Source organism: Spea bombifrons, chromosome 2 (assembly GCF_027358695.1).
Source record: "Spea bombifrons isolate aSpeBom1 chromosome 2, aSpeBom1.2.pri, whole genome shotgun sequence".
Lineage (NCBI taxonomy): Eukaryota > Metazoa > Chordata > Amphibia > Anura > Pelobatidae > Spea > Spea bombifrons.
In genome coordinates, this window is record NC_071088.1 from 53,197,015 (window position 1) to 53,224,061 (window position 27,047).

The window sequence follows — 27,047 nt, forward strand, 5'->3', positions numbered from 1 at the left end:
CTTGCGGAAAGCCTTTCCAGAAGAGTGGAAGCTGTTATAGTTATGTTATGCAAAGGGGAAGGGGGCAACCACATATTTAGAATGCGATGTCCCTATTGCTGTAATGTTCAGGTGACCCAATAAATTTTGTCCGTTATGTGTGCATGGGCAGGCGTGTGTAAGGGCAGTGTATGTGTGTGTATTGGCAGATGTGTGTATGGACAGTGTATATGTGTGGGGGAAATGTAAGTCTGTGTATGGGTAGTGTTTATGTGTGTGTATGGGATGGCCTGTATATATGGACAGTGTACATGTGTGTTTATGGACAGTGCACATGTGTATGTATGGGCAGGCATACATGTACACAGTGTATATCTGTGTGTGTGCAGTGTATAGGCAGTGTATTTAAGGGCAATGTATATGTGCGTGTATGGGCAAGCGTGTATATGGGCAGGCATTTGTAAGGGCAGTATATATGTGAGTAAGAGCAGTATACGTGTGTGTATGGGGAGTGTATATGCGCATGTATGGGCAGATGTGTGTAAGGGCAGTCTATATATGTGTATGAGCAGTTTTTACAGCATATGTGTTGGCAGTGTTTGGGCAGGTGTGTTTGTGTATGGGCAGGTGTGTGTGTGTGTGTAGACAGTGTATATGTGTGTTTATATGCAGTATATGTGCATGGGCAGGTGTTTATGAGCAGTGTAAATGTGTGTGTATGGCAGACCCGTGTAAGGGTATTGTATGTGTGTATGCATATGTGCAGTGTATATGTGTGTGTATAGGCAGGAATGTTCAATAGCAGCGTATAGGTGTGTGTATGGGCAGGTGTATTTAAGGGTAATGTATATGAGGGTGTATGGGCAGCCATATGTAAGGGCAGTGTATATGTGGGTGTATGGGCAGCCATGTGTAAGGGCAGTCTATATATGGGTGTATATTCAGGCGTGTGCATATGGAGAGTGTATATATAAACTATATGAACAAAAGTATTGGGACATCTACCCATTACACCAACAGGGACTTTTAGGACATTGCATTCGACATACATAGACATTAATATAAAGTTGTTCCTCCTGTTGCAGCTATAACAGCTTCCACTCTTCTGGGATGGCTTTCCACAACACTTTGGACTGTTTCTGTGGGAATTTTTGCCCATTCATCCAGTAGAACATTTGTGAGTTCGGACACTGATGTTGAACAAGATGGTTTGGCTTACAATCTCTGTTCCAGTTAACCCCAAAGGTGTTCGATGGGGTTGAGATCAGAGCTCTGTGCAGGCCAGTCAAGTTCTTCCACGCCAAACTCATCCATCCATATCTTTATGGACCTTGCTTTGTGCACTGGGAAACAGTGATGTTGGAATAGAAAAGGGCCTTCCCCAAAGCATGGTCCATAAAGACATGGTTGGATGAGTTTTAGGTGGAAGGACTTCACTGCACCACATTGAAAGGATTAGATCCCAGGAAACAGAGACCTGGAACCTACACCTGCTAGCTACTTCTTTAACACTAAAATTTCCTTTACATTGACAAGTCTTAAGGGTGTTGTGGCAAGTGTGCTTCTGAACTTGGTGATATAATCTGTACCATAACAACTAGATTATGTGGGTTGGGCAGAGTGGGTGGATCTTTGGGGCAAGTTTTCAAGTAAGTCTTTTTTTGCAAATTTTACCTGGATTTCTTTTTCAAATGTTGCCAATTATAATATTGCATTGCTTTATACAGAGTTTTAGGAAATCACCCAAGCAACCGAGGTATAGTGTTAGTATAATTGTTGTAATACTGTGTTAATTTCTACACTAAATTGATGTGTCTAGCTAATAATTATTGGTGTTTTAGTTAGAAACCCTTGATGACAATTGACGGTGCGGACACACAAAAACATTAAGTTACCAGACAGGTCTGGACAATTTTGGCTTTAAAAGGGTGTAGAAATCGATCGACACCAGTCGTGTCTGGCCCCTCCCCGGGGTGTCAACGTCCGGAAGCCCGTTTCAAATGGTGTAGCTGAAATGCCTCTATAGGCATTCAGCGACACCGAACAACCACCCCAGGACGCGCTATGACCGCTCCGGAGAGCAGTCACAACCGTTGCAAGAATAAGGGTATTTCTATTGCAGTCATCATTTTAAAATCAGTTATGGATGTCTCATTATCCAGTTTTTCCAGGACAGGTGACATGTAAAAACTGACAAAGGGAATTAAATAATTAACAAACGTAAATATTTCAGGATGTACTTGTACATATAATATATACTGGTCAGCAAAAAGCATTTTTAGGAGCTTTACTAAAAAAAAGCAAGCCTACCAAATTAAGTAATTGTTTTCTGTTAATTTGAATAATCCCAATATATGCAGCTATTATATATTAAAAACGTACATGATAATTTCCTGTAAGAATGATCCAAAAAATGTTGAAACGTTGCACAATACATTTCTGTCGTCGTAAGTACGTTGCCTTAAAACACTGGTTAAAAAATCTTCATTTATTGCATGCTTCAGAAAAATCCTGGTTTTCATAGGCCTTTTAAAGTCCAGTTTAAACACTGCTGTTCTGTTTTCTTCAGCACTGAAAAAATAAATTACAGAACTGTTTAGTCTACATGTTTTTATTGAGTAATGCTATAAATGGAAGCCACAATGTTAGTATTTATGTAAATCAAAATAAATGTACCGACAGCATACAAAGAATGTAAGTATCTAGTGCCGAGCCTACAGTGTCCCAGTATCAAAATACCAAATATAAAAAAATATAAATAACTTAGCAACGATGTGTCCACAAAATCCTCTTGTAATCCTAACGAGTACACTAAATGTATAATACTCACTTATCAGATATGCTCAGTAGGTTAAAATACCATTTAATTATTAATCCCAGAGAACAGTGCTATGGATAGTAGGGAGATCCTTGACCAGGGATCACTTATAACATAAGTCCACAGTTCTGTTATGTCTGCAACTCAACATTAAGCAAAAACAACACCACCGGCATATTAGTAGAATGCAATAAACTTTAATACAAATCTGTAAAATCACACTCATTCAGCAAGTCTGCCAGAGTTGCATAACATCCACAATATGTAGGAGTACAAAAGTAAATGTGCTGCATTCAGTCACCAGATGCTCTGGATCAATAAGCCTTCACTTTACAAACACATAGTTGTTGACCACTGACAAGTTAGATGTCAAACAATCTGTGAAAACCCATGTGGAGTTTCAATGATCACATCTATAAGCCATTGAAGAAGTGATTCTTCAATGGCTTACAGATGTGATCAAAAGTTTGCATACTCTTGGAGAGGTATTTGCCCGTATATAGGCCGCAGCCTAAAAGCTTGGTGCTTTTTTAAAGAAAAAGTTTTTTTTAATAGACATGCTGCCCTGTCCCCCCCCAAGAAATGCTGCCACTCTGTCTCCCCCCGAGATATGCTGCCACTCTGCCCCCCCCGATATGCTGCCACTGTCCTTCTCCTCCCCCCCGAGATATGCTGCCACTGTCCTCCTCCCCCCGAGATATGCTGCCACTCTGCCCCCCCCGACTTACCGGAGCAGACTCCCGGGTGTCTTGCGGGGCCGGCGGGGGACATCTACGCAATACACGTATACAGCGGATGTGCCGGCACCGGAAGTTGTATACGCTTATTGCGTAGATGTCCCCCGCCGGCCCCGCAAGACACCCGGGAGTCTGCTCTGGTAAGTCTTGGGGCAGAGGTAAAACGCATGACTCCCCCCGTGGGAATTCCCAGCAAGGTAGATTGTTAAAGCACATCGTGCAGACGTGCCGGCAGCGGAGGCTGTTTACGCTCATCGCGGGCTGCTGGTGAACGTCTGCACGATGCGCTTAGACAATCTGAGACAGGAGGCTGTCTCAGTGTATGAGAGAGTAGGATACGGGTCCCCTGCACCGCTGCGGGGGATCTGTATCCTAACCCTGCTGCCTGCCCAGCGCCCGGAACTGCATGTCCCGGGCGTCGAGCGCTAGACCCCGAATATAAGCCGCACCCCCACTTTAAAGACTTAAAGTGGGGGGGGAAAAGTGCGGCCTATATTCGGGCCAATACGGTAGTTGTCTATGAGGCCCCAAGTTCTTGCAAGTGGTATGGCAAAATGCTTCCAGGTCATGCAAAGTATTTGGCTGTCTTGCATGAACTGCATGTTTGAGATCTTCTAAGAGTGGCTGATATTAAGGCCAGGAGACTGTGATAACCACTCCAGAACCTTTTTCTGCTGTAACCACTGGAGGTTCAACTTGGTCTTGTGCTTAGGGTCGTGTTGGAAAAACCAAGAGCGTCCCATGCTCAGCTTTTGTGTGGAAGAATGGAAATTGTCTGCCAGTATTTTCTGAAAACATGCTGCATTCATCTTGCCATCAATTTCCACAAGATTCCATTTAGAACTCACAACCCAACTAAAACATCAGGGAGCCACCACCATGCTTCACAGTGGGGATGGTATTCTTTTTGCTATAGGCCTTGTTGACCCCTCTTCAAACATAGTGCTTATGGTTATGACCATAAAGCTCTATTTTGTCGACATATTGTAACCGAGCATTTTAGTCAGCAGTCTAAAGGTATGTCCTTTTTGGTTTTGTGTTTAGATTCGATGTTTAGTTTCAGTTTCAGTGATTCAATAGGCAGGGTTTAGCGTTAGGTACCACTAAGTCAATGTTCTACCCAAGAACAAGAATTTGCATCTAGACACATTTCTTTCAGTTTGAATACTAACCTATTGTGTGGATCCGTGTCAAACGCCTTGGCAAAATCCAAGTAGATTACATCCAATGCAATTATGACCTATGTTTCATAAAACCATGCAGATTTTTGCTAATAACACTGTTCTTCCCAATGAATTCCTGAATATTATCCCTTAATAAACCTTCAAATACTTTCCCAGCCACAGAAGTTAAGCTCACAGTTCTAAAATTTCCAGGCAAAGAGTTGGAACCCTTTTTGAATATAGAAACAACATCTGCCTTCCTCCAATACTGAAAGTACAATTCCTGAAAGAAAAGAACCCCGGAAGATTAAACACAGAGGTTAATTTATTTCCAGACTCAGCTCCTTAAGTACTCGTGGATGAATTTGTTGACATTAACTTTATTTAGTTACTGCAGCACCTTGTCCTGAGTCATCCAATCATAACTTGTCTGCAAGTTTTTTGCCGTAATCATTTGCATATCCATTGCCATAGGTCCCTCCTTAATATATACTGAGGAAATATAGTTAGTTTTTAATTTCTTGGTTTACTTCCCCACTAAGCCACATTGGTTTCAATCTGTTTCTTTTATATGTATTACCCAATGGTACATACTGAGAAGTGTACCTTTCTAATATTTGTTTGAAGATATTAGATTTTTCCTCTGTGTTTTTTCACTAAAGACTATGCCAGTTAACATGTTGTAAAGCTGCCCTTATCTTATTGAAATTGGCCTTTTTAAAATGATATGTTTTAGTATTACCCATGTGCAATTTCTTTTTGGAGTTTATTTCAAAAGACACCATTGTGAACACTATTACCCAAGTGCTCCCCCACTTGAATGTTTGACAATAGATCAACATTGTTTGTTTTAACAAGATCCAGACAAGAATCCTTTCTAGTTGGTGCTTGTATCAGTTGTGACATAAAGGTGTCATGTAACAGGTTAAAAAAACAGAATTCCCTTGCAGAACTACTAGTTCCTCTGTCCCAATTTATGTCTGCGTAATTAAAATCACCAAGAAAGTTATGAATAAATATATAAATAAAATAAATGCAATAATACATAAGAATATAAGATAGATATAAATACATTATAGTAATAAAATAACAATATATAAATATACAATTCATTAAATAAAGATAAGTAAATAATCTTATAAATTCATACAATAATTATATATGCAATAATCCAATAATAAAAATTAAATCAGAACCATAATCAATCCCAGTAATCCATAATGTAGAATCAAATTCAAATAGAACAATTAATAATACCATCACAAATTCATCATAGTAAACATGGAGGACAACAATTAAAAGCCAATTAAACAATGAATCTCCCATTTCCTACTGATACCAAAAGGAGCCTTAGTACCTACTTTGAAAATCCAAAATACCTCCCTACGATTGAGAAAGGTCTCAATATCACCACCCCTAATGACTTATTTACATTTTTCAATACCTAGAAAAGAAAAGAACCGTATTTTCCAGCGTATAGGACGACTGGGCGTATAAGACGACCCCCAACTTTTCCAGTTAAAATATAGAGTTTGGGCTATACTCGCCATGTAAGACTACCCCTCTACCCAGTATACAACAACCAGCCAATCACGGCAAGCGATGTACCTTACCGGTGATTGGCTGGTTGTTGTATACAAAACCTGCTTGGATTGGGTGGGTCAGCTCTCCCTAACATATGCCTGTCCACACACACACATGTATAGACATACACTGCCCTCACACACCCCTTCCTTTACACACATATACACATACACACCAGCTTACAAACACACATATACACATACACTGCCCTTACACACATCTGTCCATACACATACACTGCCCATACACAGACATATACATACATACATACACTGCCCTTACACACACACATATATATATATCTACACATACTAACATATGCCTGTCCATACATACACATACATACACTGCCCTCACCACACACCCCTGCCTTTACACACATTATATATATATATATATATATACACACACACCAGCTTACAAACACACAAATACCCACACTACTCTTACACACACCTGACCATCCACTGACCTTACACACACATATATACACATACACTGCACTTACACTCCTTTCTCCCCATCTCTTACCTTTCTCATCTTCTATCTTCCATCCAGTTGTGGGAACGTGAGGTCTGTCATTTCAGACCTCTGCTTTACTGCTCCCTCATCACTACGCACCGGCAATTGATGCTGAGCGCCGGGATATGACATCATCCCCGCGCTCAGCATCAATAGCCGTAGTGATTAGGGAGCACGGAAGCCGAGGTCTGAAGTGCCAGACCTCGAGCTCCCTAATGTTGGGCTAGTTAGAGGGAGGTCGTGATCTCCCCAACCAGCCCTGCTCATCGGGCGACCGCTGATCAGGGCTAGTTGGGGAGATCACGATCTTGCACCTACCTCGGCGCGGCCCTGAAGACCGGCCCAGGGGAGCTTCTCCGCTCGCCCCTCCCCTAGAGATACGCTAGGTTTTAGGGGCTTTGTGGGGAATAGTGATTCTCCAGTCCGGCTCGGTAAGTAAGTATACCCGGCGTATAAGACGACCCCCGACTTTTGTTATCGTGACAACAGCTATCAAAGAATCTAGTATCAATGTTCCTCCCAAAGCCTCCAATCTACCAATCATGCACGGCCTTTGTTATCACTAACATCAAATATACGTACCAGCCAAACATCGCCCATCCATCCTACAGTATCATCATGATAACCCTATCCACAATACCACTGAACAAGTCCAGCAAAGTTTCTGGAGGCCCTTCATGTCTTCTGTCCTGTTCCATTTGTGCCCATAATAAACAACCTACCACAAGACCAAATGGACTGCTATAGCCATTGCCTCTTCCAACGCATCCATTGAGCGATATCGGTATGGATTTTATAGTCGATAGTCCTATTCCTGCAACATATATTCCGTCTCCATGGAGTGCCCTGATTCATAACATTGGACCGTGGCTCCCAGTTCACCTCTCGGTTCTGGACTCAGTTTTGTCGAGGCCTCCACATTTCATGTTGCCTCTATCCTGCATACCACCCTCAGTCTAATGGCCTAACGGAAAGGACCAACAAGACTCTCAAGCAATATCTACGTTATGTCTCCTCTCACCTGCAGGATGATGGGAAACAATTACCCCTTGCTGAATTTGCCTACAATAATTAGAAACACGTTTTCAGCTAGGTGACCACTTTTTACACTAATTATGGATACCATCCGAACATCCTTCCTAACCTATTAGCCACATAAATAATGTAATAAGGGTTGTTATTTGATACCACTTTTAGTCCAAAATCTAGTATAAATATATTAAAAAGAAGAAAACAAAAATAGAAAAAATAGTTTTGGTATTGTCACTTTGGGTATTGTCAAAGTTGAGTTGACCAAAATACTCAATATGTTTTTTTTGCTTTTTTCTGCAAGTTATTGGCAATAAGTACAAGTAGCGTTTTGCTATTTCAAAATCATTTTTTTCAAAGCTGGCCATTCTGCCCCATGTGCTATTTCGGGTATCTTTGAAGCTGGCCAATGCAATTTACCCCCTCAAACCATATATTTTTCAAAACTAGACACCTCAAGGTATTTCAAATGCTGGTATTTTAGCCCTTTCCATGCACTAATTTTACTACCACCCTTTGCCAAACTTTGTGGTAGTGATTTATTTGGTGTTTTTTTATCACTAAAATTGCGCTTCGGGTATGGATTTACAGCTCCTGGTGTATGTCACTTTCAAACAATACCCCAATATTTGTTCAGTGATACCCCCCATGTATGGGTTTGTCGGGTTGTTTGGGAAGTGCACATTTTTTTACTTGGAACTTTTACATCTGGTCCTACTGCCCACATGACCTAACAGGGCCACCTTTGAATCTGGCTAATACCCTATCAAACCATATATTTTTGAAAACTAGACACCCCAAGGTATTTCAGATGCTAGAGATTCTACCACCAGCCTTTGCCAAAGTTTGTGGTAGTAATTTTTTGCATTTGTTTTTCACACACATTGTACTTCAGGTATACATTTATAGCTCCAGGTATACGTCACTATCAAACACCCCCCAATGTGTGTTCAGCAACATCTCCCGAGTACAGTGATACCACCCATGCATGGGTTTGTCTGGGTTTGGGGGTTAAAAGGCCACATTTGGGAAGTGAGCTCCCCCCCCCATTTTGGTCAGTCTGTGCCTATGCCCTATCTTTGAGCCCAGCCACTCCAATTTACCCCATCAAACCATTAATTTTTTTTTAAATTAGACACCCCTTCGGTATTTGAAATGCTTTTACATTAACTCTTCTCATCTCAATATTTTTTGGAGGATACAGCGCTAATTTTAGCACTTGCACATAATAATAAACTTTATTTTTTATTTTATTTATTTTATTCTTTTTGGACTTTTGTTTTACATTTTGCTGGAACTGGATGTTTCCTCTGATACATAGTTATTTTTACATGTTACCACAGATGTTTTTGTATTTTTTTTTTATTGGGGGAATTTTCTCAGGTTGGTGAAGGTGGGACTTGTTGTTACAGAGCGTTATATCGCTTGCAGTATAAACATGGATCAGAAAGTTTTTCGAGTGTGCCAACCAGCTGTTTTTATTTTTTAATGGCATGGCCATAGCATCCGCCATATTAACCCCTTCAATCCCAGGGGTTTTTGTTACCTCAAGTCCCAGAGCATGTCGGTTCAGCGATTCTCTTTTCCTGTGTACCCATGTAAACTATATTTTGTTTTTTAAAGGAGAGATAGAGCTTTCTTTTGATACCATAGTTGGATGATTAGCTGAAAATTTTGAATAAGAAATTTAGTAAAAACTAGCGAAAATTAGAAAAAAACACCTAATTTTTTTTACATTTTCCCTCTGAATCCTCACAAAATTAGGTAAAGTGATGGAAAATCCCCTCAAAGTTTATCAATTCAGGTGTACTGATTTCAGAAATACCTAATTTATATAGATTTTCCATAGTTTCCCAGCACCAGGGAACATACTATAAGGTGTACATTTTTTGTAGAATTTTTATGCTTATGGCTTAATGGGTTTAGGGGGTTGTGGGGCAGGAGGGTTATACTGGGTAGATGCTATTCTAGGGCAATGAGATGTAAGGTTTTTTAATTTTTTTATGATTATCTTTTTTTATATATTTTTTTTATATATATATATATATAAATATATATATATTTTATTTAAATGGTTAGAGGTCCTCTTAGGGACCTCCTGAACATGCCAGTGATGTCACAATGATTTTTTTATTATTATTTTTTAAATGAATAACATTTTTTTTTCTTCTTCTCTGTTTCAGGACGGGAGGGGAGTGAGAGACATGGCCCCAAAGCATGATGTTTCCACCCCCATGCTTCACCGTAGGTATGGTGTTCTATGGATGCATTCTCTCTCCTCCAAACACGATGAGTTGAGTTTCTACCAAAAAGTTCTACCTTGGTTTCATCTGACCATAGGACATTTACCCAATCCTCTTCTGGATCATCCAAATGCTCTCTAGCAAACTTCAGAGGGGCCCGGACATGTACTGGCTTAAGCAGGGGGACACGTCTGGCACTGCATGATTTGAGTCCCTGGCGGCGTAGTGTGTTACTGATGGTAGCCTTTGTTACTTTGGTCCCAGCTCTCTGCAGGTCATTCATTAGGTCCCCCCATGTGGTTCTGGGATTTTTGCTCACCGTTCTTGTGATCATTTTGACACCACAGGGTGAGATCTTGCGTGGAGCCCCAGATCAAGGGAGATTATCAATGGTCCTGTATGTCTTCCATTTTTGAATAATTGCTCCCACAGTTGATTTCTTCACACCAAGCTGCTTGCCTATTGCAGATTCAGTCTTCCCAGCCTGGTGCAGGTCTACAATTTTGTTTCTGGTGTCCTTTGACAGCTCTTTGGTCTTGGCCATAGTGGGGTTTGGAGTGTGACTGTTTGAGGTTGTGGACAGGTGTCTTTTGTACTGATAACAAGTTCAAACAGGTGCCATTAATACAGGTAACGAGTGGAGGACAGAGGAAACTCTTAAAGAGGATGGTACAGGTCTGTGAGAGCCAGATATCTTGCTTGTTTGTAGGTGACCAAATACTTATTTTACCGAGGAATTTACCAATGAATTCATTAGAAATCCTATAATGCACAATTGGTGGCTGACTAAATACTTTTTTGCCCCACTGTGTGTATATATATATATATATATATATATATATATATATATATATATATGATTTTTAACAGCAATCACACTCCTATCATGCCCAGGCATACCCAGATTCCAGCATGTACTAGCTGACTTGGCATGATAGGAGTGTGATTGCTGCAAATCCCGTATTTGCAGGTATACAATAATGTATGGAAACATAGCAAGAGATAAAACTACAGGCATAGATGATAGGTTGCACAACCCAAAGCCAGCTCTGGCGCCCACACTGCCCACATAGAACCTGACCAGCACCCAGATTACACACATAGGATTTACCATCTTTGTCCCCAAACAGCCCAGCATGAGTTAACTTCGTCCCCAAACAGCCCGGCCTGTGTCAACTTGGTCCCCAAGGCTCAAACATCCCGCTTGTGCCATCTTTGCCTTTCCACAAATCAATTATACATCTATCATACACACAAACACTTTAACACTAATTCACACTTTCATTCACATAATTAATTCATCCACACATTCATTCTCTCACTCATTCTCACTATCTACCTTTCCCCCTTTTCTACCCCTTCTCACTATCTACCCGCCTCTCCCCCCTCACTATCTATCCTCCTCTCCCCCCTCCCTCCCCCCCTCCCCACTATCTACCCCCCCCACTATCTACCCCCCCCTCACTATCTACCCTCCCCCCCACTATCTACCCTCTCCCCCTTTGTAGTTAAAGGTTTTGGACTTACCATCCAGAAGTCCTGCGGTGGGAGCCCGACGCCTCCATCTTCCTGCTATGCCGCTGCGCTGCTTCACTGCTGAGCACCGAAATATGATGTCATATTTCGGCGCTCAGCATGACATGCCGGCACCGTGACAGAGTTAGAGGCCTCGCGAAGGAGACTGAGAGGCGCCACCATTCGGCGCCCCTCTCTCTCCTCCGTGTAAAAAAAAATAAAATTACGAGGCTTCCGGGGATCCGTGACATGTGGTCACCCTAGCCCGTGGCAAGCCCTGACGAGCGGCACCAGGGGCGGACCGCCCACCCCCAGCCCCCCGCTAGGTATGCTACTGGAATAATGTACACCTTATAGCATGCTCCCTATGTGCTGGGAAAGTATAGAAATTCTATACAAATTAGGTATTTCAGGACACCTGAAATTATAAACTTGGAGGGGATTTTCCATCACTTTACCTAATATACAAAATTAGTTTTTTTGCAAATGTTTGCTAGTTTTTACTAAATTTCTCATCCTAAATTTTCAGCTAATTATCTAACTATTGTATCAAAAGAAAGCCCTCTCTCCCCTTGAAAAAACAATATATAGTTTATATGGGTACACTATTCGCAGGAAAGGGGAATAATCGCTGGACTGACATACCGCAAAAATGGCAAAATTGGTCTGGGACTTGAGGTACCAAAAAACCTTGGGACTGAAGGGGTTAAACTGCCTGCTCCATGATCACTTGCTTTCAGGGGGGAAACAGTTTACTTTTTTTTTTTTTTTTTTTTTTTACAATTTTCTCTTCATTTCTGCAATACCTTTAACCACTACCCGCAACTGTAGTGAGGCTTCTATACTAGAAGGGGTTATTCTGATGAAAAGAATCCTGTCTATTTGGGGAAATGTAGGAGTTTCATCAAAGATATCCAAGGTGGATAATGAGCTTGAATGAAGATGAAGCCTCTTCTCCCTGAGGTTAGTCCTGGAGTAAAGGTTTCAAAGGTTTTTGACGCAGGGATTTTTTTTTTACACATTCAAAGCCTGGACCCCGTGCCCCTCCCATGTGGAATATTCCCTGCCCATATTCCACTCATCACCCACCTTATGATTCTCTCATAAGCACACCTTATAAGAGTAAGGGTGAGCCAAGGGTCAGGGCCGGCCCTATAATGGGGCAGACTGGGGCAATTGCCCCAGGCGGCACTTTAGAAGGGGCGGCACTTTGCCGCCCCAAGCGATTTTTTTTTTTTTTTTTGAAGCGGAGGAGAGAGAGAGAGGGGCACCGAGTGGTTTTCGCTTACCCGCTCGGCGCCCCTCTCTCTCTCTCTCTCTCTCTCCTCTGCGGCGAGTCTCCCTGTTCGGTCCCGGTGCCGGCTTGTAATGCAGAGCGCCGGAAGTGACGTCAATTTCCGGCGCTCAGCATTACAAGCCGGCACCGTGGCAGAGCAGGGAGACTCGCCGCAGGACTGTTTAAAGGTAAGTACCGGGGGGGGCGGGGGTAGATAATGGCGTCGGCGAAGTTTAAAATGCCGCCCCCCCCGGCGTTGGCGGGGGGGGCGGCGTTTTAAACTTTGCCCCAGGCGGCGTTAAGTCTTCGGCCGGCCCTGCCAAGGGTTAGTGATAGTTTTTGATCACACTACCTAATATGCATGCATACTAACATGCAAACTCACCCTAACACTGTACACTTACACACACACATATTCTGTCTGCTGCTGCTCCTCCTCTCCCTGTCCCAGACACCATTAACCCTAGGCTCACCCTTGACACTCTGATGCTATAATATGTCACACATTATTCAACAACATACGCCAACATACACAGACACATTGACACTACAGTACAGTATACATACACTATTCCCCTTTTACCTCGAGAAGACCTGGTCTCCACTGCAGATTGCCCCTCTTGGTCCCTCAATTATCAGGTGGCTGGGTGCCGTTCACCCATGCTTTTAACACAGGTATACTAATCAGCTTAAAGGAATTTTTGATTTCTATTCTGTGCTCTAGAAAGGTTACCAAGTTGTCCTCATCTGTTTTGCAACCCTTGAGAGCTGTGTTCTGGTATCCTTGCACTAAATATATGATAAGTACAGTGGCGTCGGCAGGGGGGACAGAGGGGGCCATGGCCCCCCCTACAGCATGCTGTGCCCCCTCAATTGAAACGCCGTGTAAGGCACCTACCTTAAGTGGCTCCCGGACGTCCTCTCCTCACTCCCGGCAGAAACGCCGGCACCGTTCGCTGAAGCATGAAGCAGCCGCTCGCGCGCGCGGCCGCTTCATGAATATTTATGAGGCTGACCGCCGGCTGGATTCCGCTGCGTCGCTATGGCGACGCAGGACGCGATCACGTCCTGGACGCCGGGGAACGCCCCCCCCGGGCTATTTAAACCTCACTTACCGTTTCCTCAGTGCTCAGTTATACTGGTGCTTCCTGTATCTCGTGAGCTCCTCCAGTACTTCAGTTGTTGGTTCTGTTTACCCGGTATTTGACCCTGGTCTGCTTAACGGTTCCTGTGTACTTCTGGTATCCTGACTCTGGCTCTTCCTACGACTACGTGTACCTCTGGCATCCTGACCCCGGCTATCCTACTACTACGTGTACCTCTGGCATCCTGACCCTGGCTATCCATACCGACTACGTGTACCTCTGGCATCCTGACCCCGGCTATCCATACCGTCTACGTGTACCTCTGGCATCCCGACCCTGGTCTACTAAGCGGCGTCCCTCTGACCACCCGTGCTTACAGTTACACCGCCAAGCGCCCTGTTACCCTCTCCAGGCCCCTTGTGCGTGTTCTGTTCTGAGCAAGTGTGTTCCATTCCTGCATTCCGGATTCCTCCTGGTAAGACGAACCTCACACGCCGTCTTTTTTTTTTTCTTTTATAGGTGCGGAGCCTCGGGGCCGTTTTTAATGACTGCAGCATCCGCGGTGGGCCGGCACACCGAGATGCCATTGCAGCCGATATGGCTGTGACTCTTGAAGCGGCGGTAAGACACTGGGCAGCCAGCGTGCCTGCACAGTGCCGCCCAGTGTCCTGTTCCGTGTGACTCAGCCCCCTTGAGCGGCACGTCACAACGTCAATGTGATGGGCCGCTCAAGGGGGCGGAGTGACACGGAACAGTTCCTCGTGACAGGTAGAAGAGCACGTTGGAGGACAGCAGCAGTGAAGGATGGCAGCAAAAACGTAAGTATAAAAAAAATAAAAAAGTTGGGGTAATTGGTTGGAAGGGGAGCCATATTCAAAGGTGGGGACTGCATTGGGACAACAATTGAATACAAAATGGGGGTGGCTAGGGGGTATACAACAGGGTGGTTGGGGCACCACATAAATCAATACACAAAGGTGGGGGGTGGGTGGCTGGGTTCAATATACATGGGTCAGTTATTAACAATGCAAAGGGGGGCATCAATACACAAGGGAGGGAGGCTGGCTGGGGACATCACATAAATCAATACACAAGGGTGTTGGGGCATAATGCACAAAGGGGGCTGGCAGGGGGCACAAATCCACATGGGGCAATACACAAGGCGCATAATGTACAAAGGGGGCTGGCTGGGGGCACAAATCCACATGGGGCAATACTCAAGGGTGTGGGGGGAAATACATTAAAACCAAAGGGGGGCTGGCTGGGGCATCAATACACAAGGGGGAAAAACAAACAAACAGCAAACCAGTGTGGAAAGCATTTTGGATGTGGGTGTCAGTGTGGCAGAGCCTGTCCTGGTGTGTGTGTGTTTGGGGGTAGGTGTGGCAGAGCCTGTCCTGGTGTGTGTGTGTGTGTGTTTGGGTGTCGGTGTGGCAGAGCCTGTCCTGGTGTGTATGTGTGTGGGTGTTGATGTGGCAGGGCCTGTTCTGGTGTGTGTGTTTGGCTGTCTGTGTGGCAGGGCCTGTCCTGGTGTGTGTGTGTTTGGGTGTCGGTGGGACAGAGCCTGTCCTGGTGTGTGTGTGTTTGGGTGTCGGTGTGGCAGAGCCTGTCCTGGTGTGTGTGTCTGGGTGTCAGTGTGGCCGAGCCTGTCCTGGTATCTGTGTGGCAGAGCCTGTCCTGGTGTGTGTGTTTGGGTGTTGGTGTGGCAGAGCCTGTCCTGGTGTGTCTGTTTGGGTGTCGGTGTGGCAGAGCCTGTCCTGGTATCTGTGAGGCAGAGCCTGTCCTGGTGTGTGTGTTTGGGTCTCGGTGTGGCAGAGCCTGTCCTGGTGTGTGTGTTTGGGTGTCGGTGTTGCAGAGCCTGTACCGGTGTCAGGGCGGGCTGTTTGGGGACAAAATTGGCTCACGCTGGGCTGTTTGGGGACAAAGTTGGCTCACTCTCGACTGTAATTTGTTAATGTTATCTTGGTGCTGGTCGGGTTCTACCTGGGCAGTGTGGACACCAGGGCTGGTGAGCTGCATCCTGTGAGCTATGCCTGTAATTTAGGGGGTTTTATCTATACCGTTAATGCTTAGTTGTTATGTGATTTCCAGTTGATCTGTACCTGCAAAGCTGGGTTTGTGTTATTCCGTTGATCTGTATCTGCTATGCTATGCTTCCATACATTATTTATGTATACCTGCAAATACAGGGTTTGGATTTCTTATTCAGTTGATCTATACATGCACGTGCTGTTTACATGTGTTGTTTATTTGATCTATATCTGAACTACAGGGTGTAAGTAAAAGAGCGGTATGGTTTAGTGAATGAGGGGACAAAGGGATGATTACATCAGGACCTCTCAATGTCACGGTGCAGTCAGAAGGACTGACTCTCACTGTCTTCCCCTGATCTGCAGTCAGTGTGGAAAATATATTTTTCTTGGTGTGATAGCGGAGGGAGTGATTGCATGCAAGGGAGCATTGAGCGGGCCCAAGGAAATGCTTGGGTCCAATTTTTTCACTATAAAATATATTGGCAACAGGGTCTAATATTTATATATATATATATATTGGCAGCAGGGGCAAATATTTATATATATATTGGCAGCAGGGGCAAATATTTATATATGTTTTGGCAGCAGGGGCTAATATTTATATATATCGGCAGCAGGGTCTAATATTAATATATATCGGCAGCAGGGTATCATATAAGTATATATCGGAAGCAGGGTGTAATATTTCTATATATCCACAGCAGGGGCTAATATTTATATATATATTTCATATATTCTTCAAATATAAATCATATTTCAATCACTTCAAAGAGATAAGTACATATGATGTAATTAAAAATGCATGTCTAACGCATATATATATATATATATGCGTTAGACATGCATTTTTAATTACATCATATATAGTATATGTACCGTTTTATAATTGGCCCCCCTACTTTGGTCCCTGGTCCCCCATGTGCCCCCCTAAATATGAAAGCTGGAGACGCCACTGGATAAGTAGTATAATTTAAAGAAAAGACTCACTTAGTTAGATATTTTACTTCAGCAGTCAAGAAATAATGTTGTAAGGCTGGAGATGTCTGATATACACTGGCAACCTACAAAATAAATAAAGAAAAAAAAACATTTAAACACACTTCATTTAAATCGATTAATGGAATGGAATTGTATTAAAATAACCACTAACCAATCAAACCATTATTTTAAATTATGAATAAAATTAAATACTTGCCTCTAAGGCAAGTGCTGTTATACCATCCAGCATTATAATCTGTAAAATTTCTTGTGCATTGTACATGTTACATAGTTACAAAGTTACATAGTTACAGGCTGAAAAAAGACGTGCGTCCATCAAGTTCAGCCTTCCCTACAACATAGATACATACATCACCATCTATTTCCAAGGCTTAATATCTTAGAGACAAGGATGTATACATAGGAAGGAAAAAACACAGCACAACACTGTGTAGTACAAAAGCAGTATGATATTTATTTCAAATACACTCACATGTAAAATTGCATTCAGGTTACTGCTACACTGTCACTTCAGCAGAGAACATAAATGTTTCCACTAGACTTGTGCATTCGTCTTCGGACGAGCATGAAAACAAACATGAAGAGTGCGTTTTCGTTACGAAGAATCGAAAAAGAGAAGATAGCGGCCGTAAACATAGACGATCACGAAGACGCACAAAACGAAGAATCTTCGTTTCTTCTTTATCGTCTTAGTTTTCGCGGCGCGCCCGCCACATTTTCAAAGAGGAGGACACAGATTGAGTGAGTTGATCCTCGTTTGTCCAGTCAGCACGCTCTTGTGACATCATGCTGAGGGTCTCGTCCAATGCCTGTGCTGCTTTTTATTCAGAAACCGCCTTTATAAGAGCAGAACTTCCATGAGAGATCTATTAATTTTCGCTGTGACTGCTTTCGCAACACTGCCGTGCTGCATACGAGTGTTACAGAGAGAGATTGTTCTGTGTGAGACTGGTAAGCCTTAGCCTGCCATTTCTCACAGTATACTCTTCTTTAGTTCTACGGAATTAATTTAGTATTTTTTTTTTTAAGTGCTTCTGTCTGTCAACTGTGTAGTGCTGTTGAGTTAACAGTTTGCACACAGTGCCTCACTGGCACTAAGGTGCCCTTGCACTGGGCTGGCAGTGCCTACTGCCTGCCCTGTCTTCCCTTAGATTTTAAAATCTTCTTTTGCAATTTCAGGACAGCTTTTCAGTCAGTCAATAATTTAGTTATTTAAACTGTTTGAATTATTAATTAAATAATATAAATCATAAATTTAATATAATCATAATAATATATAACTAATAATATTGTCTTATAGCATACTAGTGTAGACGACTACTAGTGTGTAATCTAAAATCATTCATATTTAGTAATAATATTATTATAATTAATTTTAGCTAGCTTAATAATTAATTAGCTATATTATAATATATTAGCTTTTTTTTTTTTTCGCTTGAGTCTGTCAGGTAGAAGAGTTAATGTATCCCACATAAAGATTAACCAGTCCACTACTACCCTTAAGCTTAAGCTAGAAGTTGATAATGAATTTTATTATTAAAACCCTATTTATTAACTACTTAGCTAATAATTTACTATTACTGGTGCTGCAGCTCTTTAGTTTGTGCTTTGTTTTAACAACAGCAAGAGACCAGGTCAATTTTTCTTAATATTATTAATTTCATTTTATTTGTTTTGCTCACCTCAGTCCATCAGTGAAGTGAACATGATGGGCTAGTGAGTGCAGCCACATAAGTGCTGTGTGTTTTTTTGTTCAGCAAGCAGTGACGGTACCTGTTTTGCTAAATATTATTTTCTCATTTTAAATTTTATTTTATTAAAACCCTTAGTGTTTTGCACACTTCGGTCCATCAGTGAAGTGAACTTGTTGGGCTAGTGAGTGCAGTGAAGCTGTTTTGCTGTTAAATTTTATTTTCTCATTTCTTTTCAAGAAAGATTGACTGTGTGACGACAACTGTACTAAGCAAAGCTTCAAGGTAGCTATAGTACTAGTAAAAAAGAAAATAATTTAGCACATTTTTGTAGATTTAGCAGAAGTAGGACAACTATATCTGTCTGCTTCTGTATCTGATTTAAAGTAAAAGATGTTTAACCCCATAATATAATAAGTAATTGTGATTTATAATCTATTAATATTATATAAATTAATAATATTAATTAATAAATAATACACTGATATAATCTCACTTTAGCTTAGTGGGCTTGATCGTCTACCTTTCCCTCGAGGTAGACTTAGAATAGTAAGGAAATATAGCTTTAGCATAGTAGTAGGCTCTTATTTTTAAAATAAAAATAAAATACTGCTAGTAGTTTTACTAGTTAGTGTATTACAGTGAAACTTTAGTTAACTAATTTTTAAATAACTTGAGCACGTTTGCAGATTGCACAGTGCAGTTGGGCATAGTTTTTCAGCAGTAGCACTTAATAGAAACTTCCTCTAATTTTTTGGGGTTTCCATTTTTTTTTCCTTTTTCTTTATTTTTTTCTTTTTTAATCCTATTTTTCTTTCTAAAGTTATTTTCCCTGCCCCCCTAGTTTTAAACACTACACTACACACACAACACAAAATTTGAAATGGATCCCGCTTTTGGGACTAACAAAAGGAGGGAGGGACTGGCTCTATATACCACCACCACTACCAGTTCTTCTACGATGCAGCCTTTGCGTCAGTCTAGACGGCCAAGTAGGCCAAGCTCTCGGTTATCATTTGGGGAATCATTGCTTGGATGATCTATGTCATCAAGTAAAGGAAAGGCCCCAATAGCAGGCAGTAGTGGTGCTGCTAGGCCCACCATCTCTATGGTTTTTTTACGAAAAGCCTAAGGCACCAGAAGCAAAGTTAAAGGGTAGCACAACTAGTACTTCTACTAGCCCAGTGAGTAAAAGTAAGTGACTTTTGCCCCAAGCAGCATCTTCCCCATCCACGAGCAGCATGCAAGGTACCAAGCTGAGCAAAATTAGCAGGAAGAATGAGAGTGGTGTTCCCAAAGGGATCTTGTTCTTTCGCAGGGAGGCTTTTTGTAGAAAAAAATCCACCTCCCAAGACCACCCCCTCTACCACCACTAGTGCTGCGCCTGCTTTTCCCACCGGTACTGCCACCCCATTTCCTCCTAGCAACACCTCTAGCAAGCCAACAAGTCCTTACAATATTTTTCTAAAAACAGTTAGAGAGAGGACTACACATAGTGGAACTCCACCTAGCAAGGTACCAGAGGAGCATGAGACTAAGAGGCCAAGTGCAGAGTTAGGCTCTGTTCTTCCTGCTCACTCGTCTACTAGTCATGATATCCATCTTAGCTCCAGCCTAGCAGGAATTTCATTTGATCTGGCTAATAAATAACTTGACTATGAGCCAGAGGAAGTAGAGGAGATGAGTGGTCTGGGATTAGATTCCTCAGGGAGCAGTACGAATGACTAGTGCACAATTTTTCCCTGAGCCTCCACTTCTCCACTACTATCATAATCACCACCACCAATAGCAAAACCTACCAAATCTGGTAGAATTCAAGAAATTAGCTGTCCCACTATGGCCAGTACTCCTGTTTGCACTGGCACAGTTACCAGTGCCACCACCAGTACTGTAAAAGTGCCTATAAGAAGAGCAACCACTGGAACTAACGTGTATGCCAAATCAGGGCGTGATGACGTGAGGCGTTCACAGGGAGGAGCGATGGAGCGTGCGAGATGAATGTTAGGAGATGGCGTCCTGCGTTTTGTCTTCCTGACATGTTCCGAGATCCTGCTGGCAAACCTATTACGCGTTTCCCCCCGATTGAGGTTTAAAAATTCCTCCAACCAGCTACACAAAAAGGTTCTTTGGATGCAGCTACCCGGGAGAGTACCCTGAGGTGTGTCTGCCTCCGATTGAGGTTCCTGTGAAGCTGGACAGGCTGCTGTTTTTCCTGGAAACAGGAGTGAGATCTGAGTGAGACCTGAGGAAATTTACTACCTGTCTGCCTTACTGGCGGGGAAACGCGTTACAAATTTTTCGACGCCGAGGCCGGCGTTTGAGAGGATCTTCAGAGCTACCAGACTTGTCAAAAGTATTTTTTATCTATTTATTTCCTCTCTAATCATGTCTACGAATTAGCATTTGAATCAACACTGTATCCTGTATATTATTATTATTATTATTATCCTTTATTTATATAGCACCAACAGTTTACGCAGCGCTTAATACAATACAAAAATTCAAGGGATATGACAAGAATTGACAGACTAAGACAAACCGATACATTTGGCGGAGAGAGCCCTGCTCGCAAGCTTACAATCTAGAGGGAAATGGGGTGACAAACATAAGGCACAGAGAAAGGGTGAGAGGTAGTGTGGTGGTTGTATCGATGACAAGGAAGTTCTAGCAGCTAAGATGGTATGCTTCTCTGAAGAAGTGGGTTTTTAGATGTTTCTTGAATGTCGGGAGGGAGGGTGAATGCTGAAGGTTCCTTGGGAGTAGATTCCAGAGATATGGGGCAGCCCGAGTGAAATCTTGTAGACGGGAAAAGGAAGAGGTGATGAGTGAGGAGGAGAGCCTTAGCCCATGGGAGGAACGTAGGGAGAGTATTTGCTAATGAGGTCAGAAATGTACGGAGGAGCAGTATTATGGATGGCCTTATATGTCAGTACCAGGATCTTAAATTTAACTCTAAAGATAATTGGGAGCCAGTGGAGGGATTCACAGAGGGGGGAAGCAGAAGAGGAGCGACGTGCAAGGAAGATGAGCCTAGCAGCGGCATTTAGGATAGACTGTAGAGGAGAGAGTCGAGACAGTGGAGTGCCAACCAGAAGAGTGTTGCAGTAGTCAAGACGGGAAATGATAAGGGAATGAACCAGGGTTTTTGTGGATTCTTGGGTGAGGAATGGGCGGATACGAGAGATGTTTTTTAGGTGCAAGCGGCAGGCGAGGGACTGAATGTGAGGGATGAAGGAGAGGTTTGAGTCAAGGATGACCCCAAGGCATCGGGCCTGGTTAGTAGGAGAGATAGTCGTGTTGTTCATGGTCATAGAGAATTCAGGTAGTGGAGTGGAGATGGAGGGAGGGAAGATAATGAGTTCAGTTTTAGAAAGATTAAGTTTCAGGTAGTGTTGTGACATCCATGAAGAAATAGCAGACAAGCAATTGGTAATACGGGACAGGAGAGATGGAGAGAGATCAGGAGAAGACAGGTAGATTTGGGTATCATCTGCATATAGGTGATACTGGAGGCCAAATAAGTTGATTAGTTTGCCAAGAGAGGAAGTATAAAGAGAGAACAGCAGAGGGCCAAGGACTGAACCTTGGGGGACACCAACCGAAAGTGGAAGGGGTGATGATGTCTTGCCAGAGAAGTTGACAGAGAAGGAGCGGTTAAACAGATATGAGGAGATCCAAGAGAGAGCTGTATCTCGAATGCCTATAGAAGCAAGTGAGTCTAGAAGAAGGTGGTGATCAACAGTATCGAAAGCAGCAGAGAGATCCAGTAGAATTAGAATAGAGTAGTGACCTTTTGCTTTGGCAGAGAGCAAGTCATTGGAGACTTTTGTTAGAGCTGTTTCCGTAGAGTGAAGGGGTTTGAAACCAGACTGTAGAGGGTCAAGGAGGGAATTAGAGGAGAGGAAGTTAGTGAGGCGATTGTACACAATCCGGTCAAGCAGCTTAGAGGTAAAAGGAAGCAGAGAGATAGGGCGGTAGTTAGTCAAACAGACGGGATCTGAGGTAGGATTCTTTAGAATGGGTGTGATTAGCGCATGCTTGAAGGCAGATGGTACAGTTCCGGATGATAGAGAAAGATTAAATAGGTGGGTAAGTGATGGACCAAGGGATGGACATAGAGACTTTGTGAGGTGTGAAGGGATGGGGTTGAGGGGACAGGTTGTTGGGTGAGAGGAAGAAAGAAGAGTGGCTATCTCTTCTTCGGTTGTAGGGGAAAAGGCAGTTAGTATAGTAAGAGTGGAGAGAGTGGTGTTGAGTGGTGTAGGAGGGAGTTGTAAGGAAGAGAGGTCTTTTCTAATAGTCTTGATCTTCTCTTTGAAGTGGGTAGCAAGATCTTGGACAGTGAGAGAGGTTTGTGGTGTGGGTGTGGAGGGACAGAGAAGGGAATTGAAAGTAGAAAAAAGGCGTCGTGGGTTGGAAGAAAGAGAGGATATGAGAGTGGAGAAGTAGAGCTGTTTGGTGAGAGAGAGGGCAGAGTTGTAGGTGTGGAGCATGAATTTATAGTGAGTAAAGTCTTCGTTGGATTTGGATTTTCTGAAGTAACGCTCAGCCGTGCGGCAGCACTTCTGAAGAAACCGTGTGGTTTTGGTATGCCATGGTTGGCGTTTAAATTGTCGGGGGTAACTTGTAATAATTGGAGCTATGGTGTCGAGGGATGAAGCAAGTGTGTTGTTATAAAAAGAGGCTGCTGTGTCTGGGCAGGAAAGGGTTAACATGGAAGGTAAGAGAGGTTCAAGTGAGGCTGACAGTTGGGTAATGGTATTGTCTGGTAATGGCCTACAAGTATGAGGTGAGCGCTGTAAGTTTGTCTTGTTAGGGGTTAGCACTGGAGAAAAGGATAGAAGGTGGTGGTCAGACAGAGGGAACGGGTAGATGGAGAAGTCTGAAAGCGAGCATGATCTGGAGAAAACCAGATCAAGTGCGTGTCCCTCAGTGTGTGTAGGGGAATTAGTCCATTGAGAGAGACCAGAGGAGGCTGTCAGGGAGAGGAGTTTGGGGCTAGCAGAGTTGTTAGATATATCTAGAGGAATGTTAAAGTCACCCAGAATGAGACAGGGGATATTAGGAGAGAGGAAGAAAGGGAGCCAGGCAGAAAAGCGGTCAAATAACTGCGAGGTAGGACCTGGAGGGCGATATATGACAGCAATTTGAAGAGAGAGTGGAGAGAAAAGACGGATTGTGTGAGCTTCAAAGGAACAGAATGAGAGAGAGGGAGAGCTTGGTATATTCTGGAAGGTGCAGTGAGGTGAGAGAAGGATGCCTACACCACCACCCTTTCTGCCATCAGGCCTAGGAGTGTGGCTGAAGTGTAGTCCTCCGAAGGAGAGTGCAGCAGAAGCGGTAGTGTCATGGGAGGGGATCCAGGTTTCAGTAAGAGCTAGGAGGTTAAAAGCATGGGATAGAAAAAGGTCATGTATACAAGCAAGTTTGTTGCATACCGAGCGGGCATTCCATAGCGCGCAGTTCAAGACGGGAGGTAGCTTATGGTTGGAGATGATAGGCATAAGATTGGTTAGGTTGCGCATGTTGATTGAGTTTGCTGGTTTAGAGTGATAGGAATAGGGAAGACTATGTGGGGGACAGGAGTAGTAGAGCAAATATAGTTAGGTTTCACATATATAAAGGTTTAGTGTAGAGGTACTGGGATAGCTTTGACGGCAGAGAGATGGGGAGGGATAGGATTTGGAATTCTTTAATGGGGAGTAGTGGGTAGTAAAGGGATCTACAGTTTGGTGCCCTCTACTGGCGTGTTCCAATAGAGCTGGTACTTAACTGTCTATATATTAGAACACCACTGGGGCGGGTGGGAGAGGGGCAGGGAGGGCGCGCAAAAAACCAGTTGATTGTGGGGAACATGAAGGTGGGTATTGCAGGTTGTGAGGGCTGTAACAGAGAGTGTTAAATAGTGTTAAAGTGGACAGGGGCAGTAAGAGGGCAGATATAGGAGATAAGGGGTCAGTGGAGCAGAAAGATAGAAAGTAAAATATAACACACTTAAGTAGTGACAGGCATGACATAAATTTCACCAAATAAAAACAAATAAAACAATCAGTGGAAAAATGCTGCAACTCCCAGTAAGGGCATTCCTAGGCCATAAAGCATAGATAGACAGAAACAGAGTAATAGACAATTCAGGCACAGAAACAGGAAAATGATAATAACAATACAGAAAACAATAACAGATAATAAAGGAGATCTCTTGGTCCACTCTGTATACCTTGTAGCAAAGTATGCAGGTTTGCTTGGGCTTCAGTTGATTGTGGGGAACATGAAGGTGGGTATTGCAGGTTGTGAGGGCTTGTAGCAAAGTATGCAGGTTTGCTTGGGCTTCAGTTGATTGTGGGGAACATAAAGGTGGGTATAGTATACACTATAATCATTATAATTATGATGGCAGAGGACATGGCAATTTGATTGATCTTGGCTCTTAGGAATCATGCTATTAATTTACAATATTTATATATGAATTCATATTTTGATGGATCTAAGTGATATTTCTATTGATTCAGTTCATTTCTAATCATGTGACATCTTATTGCATCTCCTAATTATACAAAAATCATGCTTATATTTAATTAACTCACTGAATCACTACAATCATGCTGGAAACGGACATTCTAATTTAATCAAGCTGCGTAGGAGTTGGAAAACTGATTCGTCTTTGTGAATGTAATATTAACAATCAAGAAAGTGGATCTTGGTCTATACATAAATAACTAACTTTGGGATTAACCAATTTATCTTTGACTAGGTTTATTTGGACCCCTTTTTCTTATACCTCTAAAATGTATTTATTCTTTTTTATCTCATTAATGAATTATATATTCTGATTTTTATCTCACTAATGAATTATATATTTTTTGATTATCACTTAATTTCTGAATTGTGGTTATTAAAAAGAATATTAAAAAATATTTTTTTTTCCTTATTTTGACATTTACATTTTTTGGAAGAATAGAGGACACGATGGCTTCAAAAAGAGAGGATCCAAAATCGAAAAAAAGAGAAAAAAGAGACCTAGACCTAAAAAAAGAAAAAAGATCCCTATGTTATTTTCACCCAAGGGGCATAGGAAAATGGAGGAATCCGTGTGTCTTTCTGATTCCACTATAGATGAAACTGGAAGACATTCCCTAAGCCCTGGGGCACAATCCACTCAAATGATTACCAAAGAATTATGTATGGAATCTCAGCTGAACTCATTTAAAGATGAATTTATGAAATTGAACATGGAGTGGAAAAGTGAATTCAAAAAAACACAAGAATGTCTGAATTTAATCATGCAAAAGAATGAGCATCTTGAATTAGAGTTAAAATCAATTAAAGATGACCTTAATCAAAAAGAGAATATCATAAGAAATTTGGAACAAAAACTGAACGATGCTGAGGATCGCACGCGCAGGAAGAACTTAAGGATACGTGGCATTTCGGAGGATATTAAGCAGGACTCTATCAGAATTGTTCTCAGATATGGGCATCCGTGACGTTGAAAGAGATGATATAATTGAACGTGGACATAGAACACTAAAACCAAAGAATATTGCTGAAGGGAAACCCAGAGACATAATTATTCGCTTTTCAACACTTTTTATGCGACAGAAAATATTAATGGCAGCAAGTAATTATGTTCCGAAAGTAGATTTCAAAATGTAATGTTTTTACAAGATCTATCTTTACATACTAGACAAAAGAGATTTGAATTTAAAGAAGTGACTAAGAAATTGAGAGAGCAAAATATTAGATATTCTTGGGGATTCCTAGTAAAATTGATTATTATGTCCGCTCAGCATCAACCAATTAAGTTATCAACGGTTGACGAAGCTAGAAGTTGGCTTAAAGAAAAAGCAGTACATGTTTTGTAACAATAATCTAACGGATGTGTAACTTGATAAGAGTGGGAGGGTTATTTTTTTTTTCTTAGTTTTTTTTTTAATACTAGTACCATTCATTTAAGATTAATTTGGTATGCATATGATTGATGGTTTTAACTCCTTTTTCACCAATATATGGGCCTCAAAGGAGTGTTGGAGGGGTATTCACCTGCTGATCTTTGATAGCTGACAAATGAATTGCCGTCACTAATAAACTATAAGTATTGGCGGGTTAATGGATTTGTAGATGCCCACTAGAAGGGAATGCACACACATATTAATGTCATAATTTAAACGACACTTTGTTTATAACCTTCTTAATTAGGTACAAGGTATTTTATGCCTCTCTACTGGGGGCATGTAAAGTGCCATTCGACACTTGGAGTATGGTGTTTATTGTACGCTGTATTTGGGAATGTACTTGTTATCACTTGCACGAGATGTGGTTATTATATATAGTTACAACCTAATTCTTTTCATTATATTTTACAATATTCCTTAC

The 27,047-nt window shown here is 42.2% G+C and overlaps 1 protein-coding gene across 1 annotated transcript in view; it reads right to left on the minus strand.

The window, feature by feature from the left end:
* Window positions 1-27,047, minus strand: part of LOC128473668 (uncharacterized) — a 140,838-nt gene that overhangs the window by 1,028 nt on the left and 112,763 nt on the right. Inside the window, exons 4-5 of the mRNA XM_053455919.1 lie at window positions 16,972-17,045; window positions 2,362-2,550 (exon numbers count right to left, since the gene is read on the minus strand). Of these exons, the coding sequence (XP_053311894.1) occupies window positions 2,362-2,550; window positions 16,972-17,045 (263 nt within the window). The remainder of the gene's footprint in view (window positions 1-2,361; window positions 2,551-16,971; window positions 17,046-27,047) is intronic.